The 7,382-nt window shown below is 35.9% G+C and overlaps 1 protein-coding gene across 7 annotated transcripts in view; it reads right to left on the reverse strand.

The window, feature by feature from the left end:
* The window catches only part of KLHL5 (kelch like family member 5), a 146,166-nt gene that overhangs the window by 31,987 nt on the left and 106,797 nt on the right, over nucleotides 1–7,382 (reverse strand). For all 7 annotated transcript variants that reach the window (XM_006029229.3, XM_025210683.1, XM_025210682.1 and 4 more), the window contains one exon: nucleotides 4,114–4,326. In XM_006029229.3, coding sequence (XP_006029291.1) covers nucleotides 4,114–4,326 — 213 coding nt within the window. The remainder of the gene's footprint in view (nucleotides 1–4,113; nucleotides 4,327–7,382) is intronic.

Here is a 7,382-nt window from a genome sequence, read left to right on the forward strand (position 1 = left end):
AGCAGGAAATCATACCAATCCCACAAGTGTAAAAATATACTAATTGATAGTATTTACTACACTTGCATTTTAACATACACTTTGAAACAGGGCTGTCTATCTGATAAGCAGCTGGGGGCCAATCTAAAATATATAGATTTTTCTTTTGATAAAGTGAATAGATTCCTGCAACCACAGAGCAGTAATATCAGTTGTGGGGCATGGGAAGGAAGAGAACTGTACTTTGCCCACCCCTGTGTTAGCCCCTAACAGGTGCCACTCTACTCAGCCTTCTGCTGAGACTACTGTAGCATTCCATAATGAAAGTTTAATACTTGGCTTTTACACAATATTCATGACCAGTAAATGTATTGTTTAAAAAAAACAAAAACAAATTGAAAGCCAGTTGTCTAATTTATCCGTAAGAAGGAACAAAACTTGCTTTGATTTTTATCACACCGTCACTTGCAAGACAGCTCCCTGAGGATTTTTTTTTTTTTTTTGGACAAAGCTGTGCTTGCTACGTTGATAACCTTAAACTACCATTTCATTATTAAAAAATGGGTATACCTAAAGTTCTAGTGTTATAAATGTCAGAATGCCTTCCATTTGTTTATATATATTAGCATCAGTGTTTCAACACTGCCTTTCATTTGGCACTTTGGTCCGGTTTGGCGCACTGTTCCTGAACTTAAAATAACTAGATATAATTCCATATATATTTCTGCAAAAACCTTTTAATTAACTGCACATATTATTATGTGAACACAAGTTGATCACATCTACAACACTGTCAAATACTGCATCCTTCCAGAAAAAGATTTCAGGAGTACACATTAAAATATGCTTTCCTGTATTCCAATAGTAGTGAGAAGTGATACCAAGATAATCCTCAACAAGCAATGCTTTACCTTTGATGGGTGGACGTGGGAAAGAAATTCTAAATCAATATAGTTTAATATTTCTTGTAAAACTATATTTGTAATTTGGAAATGCAACTTATCTGCTCACCCCAATAAAGAACTCTGAAGGAGCTGGGATTTATCATAGCATGAGGCTTAGAATTATTCTTGTAGATCTATCCTAACTAAAAAGTAAATAACTTTTAAAGCTATCTGTAAGCAGAAAATTGTGTGTTCTTGTGAATGAGCCTGCTGCATTGTAAATCTCTGTAAATAAATGCTCCCCAACTTAAGAATTGACTTATTACATGAATCCAAAATTTCCAAGCATTTTGTTATTCCTGTAGCTCCTTGCACCAAATTTCAAAGGCATTTATAACGGAACAGTTATAAATGATACATTAACATTATAATCACATCTGAAAAACAGATGCAGAGGAAGGTTATGAGGTTGCTATAACTTGAAATAATCTTATAAAACTGTTAAAAAAGAATATCAGAAAAGGAAACTGTCTAAAGTACTAAGTGCTTCTGAGGAAAAGGAAGCTGAATTTCTCTCAACTATAAATGCAGTTAATCAACATTTTGGTACAATTTCAAAGACCACATAATAGCCACTGGCACTTAGCAAACATTTAATATACATAATCAACCATATCACAAGCCTCTCTCTGCAACAGCAAAATGATGCCTGGGATGTTGATTTTGTCAATAAGCAGATATACCAGAACAGAAAACGCTAGCTTCAAAAAAATCATTATAAATGCAACTGATGATGAAACCAAGCTCCTATTACATTTTTTCTGCCCCTGGCTCTAAATCCTATAATACTGCCCCATGATTTCTTTAAGTGTATATGAATCTAATAGTCCTCAAAATCTCTACTTACAATGTTATTGATTTTAGTGACCTCTCCAATTTTCTGGTTTCCTTTCTTCCAAATAGCTTTGACTCTTCTACCATAAAATTAGAAATATTTTAATTATATCATATTATGTCTGCTGAAAAGTGTGTCACATTGCCTAATGATGTGTGATCATGTAACGAAACACCATACTGTAATCACTGGCGGTCAGATGTAATAGTATTATTGGAGTTTCAACAAAATTTCTTGACTGCATTGTACATAATGTTAATTCCTTTTGAAGGATGAAACTCTATTTTGTTTTAAAATACTTTAATTTTAAAGAGTTTTTATAACAGTAAAGAAATAAAGTGACAGAATCGTGGAATGCAAGTGAAACTGAAAAAAGTGGGAGATAGAATAGTGATTGCAATCTGGTATTGTTTTGCCATTTTAACCTGAAAGTCTCCTAACTAATTCCCAGTTCAGACTAATTTCACATAATTATGTATTTATTTATTTATTAATTTCGGTAGTGTCTCTTTCCATGGATGGTTTCAGTTAGAGAAGACGGAAAGAAACAAAAACAATAAATAAGCAGTTAAATACTGAACAAAGTAACAACTTCCTGCAGGTCAGTGGGCTCAGACTTCAATATGTTCCTAAACAAAGAAAATGACAAAGTCAGGGATGCACCATTGAGAATCTTGCCATTGCATATGGAGTAGTACCCACAGGAAATACTTTCTATCCAATCTCGCCTACCAAGAAGAGTGTGCAGGGTGAAAGGCAAAAAGAGACTCATGAAGTTTTCATTATGATCTCATGACACCTTGGGGTGCAGACAGAAGTGCAGCTCTCAGATGCAACTCAGAACCTTTTCTGCAGTGTTCTGAGTTGCACCATTACCCCAGACCAAACAGAAGTTCACTGTTGGTTCCTGGGGGGTGGGGAATCTAGCTGTGGGCTCATAGCAATGGCCACTCTGTCAGTGCTGGCTGCTTTCAGAATGGGAGTGGGGAAAGGCAGTGGAGGGAGCTCTGAAGGGTGGGGTGGGTGAACTGGAGCCCTCCCCACCTTGGGCGGGCTCCAAAACATCCACCCCACCCCGGGCGGGGGGGGTAGAATAAAACCCCCCAACTTGAACTCCCTCTGCTCCCTTTCCTCCCTCCTATTCTGAAAACAGTGACAGGCTCTGCAGACACAAGTTACAGAAAATGCCACATTTTGAAACATTTTCATCTGATACCCCATGCAATGAGAGGTCATATTTTCACCCAATCGGCCATTTTTTAAGCTGTCTACAGCCATTCACTTTTGTTTGGTCGCAGCTATAAACTGCTTTCTGCAGTCAGATCGGGCAAAAATTGTCACTTCTGTCCACGCCCTTAGTTTTTCACCCAAGAATGTAGACAAGCCTTTTATTACCTCACAGGGTTGTTGAAAGTTTTCATTTTCTAAAGCCCTTTTACCTTATATAAAGTGCTATTATATAAAGAACAGGGTAAGGAGATCTAGCATGGGTTATCTGTACAACACCACGGCAGAACAGTAACACAGGACTATAACGTACTACAACTTATTGATAAGAGCAATTATACCAAGGAGTCCAGAGCACCTGGCGTTTTCATCCACTGGAATACAAACAGAGACAAAATCCTACCTAACTGAAAGAACAATAAATAGTAGTAGGACAATGGAATAAGCTGCCCAAGGAAATTCTGGAATCTTCTTCACTAGAGGTTTTCAAGAAAGGCTGGACAAGCATTTGTCTGGGATGTTTAGGAATAGTACATCCTACAGTTATGCAGGAAATTGGACTGGCTGACATTTAATACTCCATTCCAACTGTATAGTTCTATGATTCTATATAAAGGGGCATACAGAGTCCAAAAAGGAGAATAAATGGAGAAAACAATTCAAGGTAACTTTCCAATTCTATACTTCCCGGCTCTCTAGGAGAGTTTTGACGATGGACAGAAGTTCATTTTAAAAATAAATTGTATAATTCCTATAAATATGATGTTTAAGAGGCACATATATTCCTGAATCCATGTGCTTACCAATACTATACCAATAAGATGTGCAAAACATTTTTCTCAAATGTTTGAAATTGAAACAAAATGTTACTGTTTACTTAAACTTTTTGCCTCATTCTTATATGATCCTGACTGATCTCATCTTCATGTTGTAAAATCCTGCAGTTCATCCATGAGTAGTTACTAACTTTATAATGCAGGAATATTCTGCAACGTGACTATGTATTTATTTTTCTAAGGAGTCAAATTATAAAATTCTATAAAAGCTCCAGCATAGACTGTAGGAGCCTGTCCATTAAAAAGGATATAATCTAGGGGAGGAAAGTATTTTGTATTTGTAATAATTTACCTGTGGAGCAAGCAAAGGCAGCCTAATATAAGCCAACAGCTTACTAAGATCCTTCCTTCTCTGTTCCAAATCATGCCGAACCCATGTAAGGAGTGCATTCAGTATAGTTTCTTCATTAGGAATATTCATATCATCACTTGCTAAGAGCTTTGCAATTTCAGTGGCTGGCAATAATAGAAACTCCTGGTTTCTAATAACTTCCATGAAATTTTCCTGAAAAAGAAAAAAAAAAGGGAAAACTGAAGATATCTGAATAGGCCACTATTGCTACTGCTGCCACAGAGTTCATGTAGATGCACAATATGCTGACATGCAGATTTCGCTAAGGAGAGTGTGCATCAGATTGCAATAATGGGCACATCTAAGAGAATGTATTGCATCAATTGAAATTATGAAAATAGCTTTGACATTATCAAATTATTTTTATGTTTTGTAAGCCAAACAGAACTGAATGAAGTAGAACAGTGGAATGAAGGTATGAAGGACTATAACACAATATTTGATTAATAACAACAACTTTTGGGAAAACCCAGCTCTTGAACACTTCAATTAGGTCATTTCATATAGCCTATTCTTACTTCAGGATAGTAAGAATCACAGTATAAAATATTTGTGAGCATTAGGTCACATTATGTCCAACCAGTAGCATTTTTAGAATATTTTGTAGAAATTCAAACTCACAAATTGAAAAACATTAAAACACAGATACATAAAGAATATATCTGGCAAGCCTGAAGACTAATTCAGGAATAATTGGAAAGGGTCCTCCCATGCACACAAAGTAAGGGAGCATAAAATGAGAAATGAGTCTCAGTTACAACATGGGCTGCCCCTGGGGCAGCACAGCTTCATGCTACCTTGTAGAAACTTCATAACTGAGTCCTAAATGAGTAGGCAGAAAGCAGCTGAAGCTTAGAAAATATCTAACACAAGCTTTTAGTAAATCTTACTCCTAAAATTAATTGAAATTGACTTGGCTAGGCAAGTATATGTATATTGAGAATCGACTAAAGTATTTTGATGGTAAAATTAAAAGTCAAAATATATACAGAGATGGGGTTACTGCAAAGGGATCAGTGTTAAGATTTGACCTCTTCAGCATCTTTATTAATAATATAGAACAAGCAAACTCGCTGTTAATGAAACCCACGAAAGATACTTATTGGGGAGACTCTGCAACACTGAGAAACACAAGTAAATATATTAGAGTAAAATTATCAGTAACTTGAAACAGATTAACAAAAGGGAGAAACATAAGTGCAGAAGAGAGTTCTATTGCTGAAAAAGGCTATGCAAAACATATATGAATTTATTATACAAAATAGCAACAAAAATTAACAGTATAGTTTCGGACTCCATACTGGGTGGATGCAGTTTCACAGTCCTCCTTCTACATGACTTTGGTATCACAATATATTAGTATGGAATTCTGTTCAGCATACCCTGCTACTAGAAAGAGACTGACAAATTAAACTGGTCTAGGGAAAAGGAAAATATCAAAATACTGGACAGACTGACTTATGGGAAAATACCAAACAAGTTAAATGTATATAAAATGGCTCTAAATGTATCCAAAACATGCATAGTGTGGCACAATTACCTCCAAATATGTGCAGAAATTTAAAGACAGGTAAGCTGAGTTTAGGGTCCTACAAGGAGATATGTATGTGGCTGGAAAGTGAAAGAACTGGGAAAGGGGAAGGGAAAGTTAAGATATTCAGTTAAGCCGAATATCTAAAAAAATTCTAAACAATGTCATTAAGCTATAAAGTAGTCTCTTCAAGGTGGAAGCAATAACTAAGCAGCTCTTTTCTTCTTTAAAGCACATTTAAAGCTGCAACATTAAAATTAGTGCCCTGAGCTAACCTATTGTTCATTAAAACCAGCAAAATACTAATTTTCAATACATGCTCTTTTAGAATTTTTACTCCCAAATTGGTCAATATTTTGGATGCAGAACTAAGATCTAAAATACATTAGCAAAATTTGAGGGTTTCCACTTGCAATTTATAGAAGTTCAGTCTTCATTGGGTTCATTGTCCTCACTGTCCTTTTTTTGGCTGATTCTTCATCAGAACAGAACATTCTTCACCCCAAAAGATACGCAAGTTAAAGTTTTCTCGGTTCTTTGCTCTTAGCTTTGCTAAATATACAGGCACAGTGAGCACAAATAAAAAGAAAAAGCAACATTTACCACCTTAGGCTTTGAACTTTTTCTATCCAATCTCTTCGGGGAAAAATAACCTTGACTAACTATTTTAACTTGTAGCTACTAGCATTCTGACTTCAGGATCTTGTACCACAGATTAATTATCTTACTTTGCTATTTCTATAATTTCATAACTTAGGCATTCATGGATCTTCTTTTGGAAGGTTTTCCCTATTTAAACTTCTTCAAGAAAACAGGCTTTCTACGCAAAAAAGATTTTGAAGAAGTAGAAATAGGGAAACAAAAATTGTTTTGCGTTGTTTATTGTAGAAAATCACTTTCTTTTAGGGACAAGTCTAATTTCCTCTTTATCTTGTTCTATTTCTACAGTGAAGAGGCTCCTTTTTATCATGATGATAAACTTTTCCTTGGAAAGAGCCATTCTTAGTAGTATGTTTGGGAATTTTATTCATCAAAATCTGATAGTTTGTTTTCCTCTTTAGATTAAGGTTCTCAAGACAAAAAGGAGTCAATATTTCTCATAATATTCTTAACCCCCTCTCTAGTCTTTGCTTTTATTGTTCTTTCTTATGGTACTTCCCTGCACAGGAACCCAGTGGCTGTGTCTACACGAGAGGCTGACTGCGCAGTCTTTACTGCACAGTCATTTAGTACTTGTATAAACTAGTACTGAATGACTGCACAGTTTTTTGTTTATACAAGTACTAAATTGCACAGTAACTACAGTTACTAAGCAGTAGTGTCACTAAACGGCTTTTAGGTGACACTGACTGCACAGTAGCTTGTTACTACTGTACAGCAGCATCACATCACGCTTCCTGCCATGCAATGCTACTGCACAGTAGTAAGGAACTATTGCACACTAAGTGTCTCAGCTAGATGCAGCCAGTATTTTGGAGAATGATTAAGTGCATTTTCATGGCCTTGAAGAAAGAACTTCTCTCCCCGACCCTTGGTTTCTTATGGAGCTGAGAACTGTTACTGAACAAATAACAGCTAAAAGACCATATAATAGGAAAAGATGCTCATTGTTCAAGACTTTGCACTAGTGGGAAGCCAAAACTACACCAACTGCTGCAAAAGGGGAGTGCTATTTCTT

The sequence above is a fragment of the Alligator sinensis genome, unplaced genomic scaffold (genome assembly GCF_000455745.1).
Source record: "Alligator sinensis unplaced genomic scaffold, ASM45574v1 scaffold246_1, whole genome shotgun sequence".
NCBI classification, from domain to species: domain Eukaryota; kingdom Metazoa; phylum Chordata; order Crocodylia; family Alligatoridae; genus Alligator; species Alligator sinensis.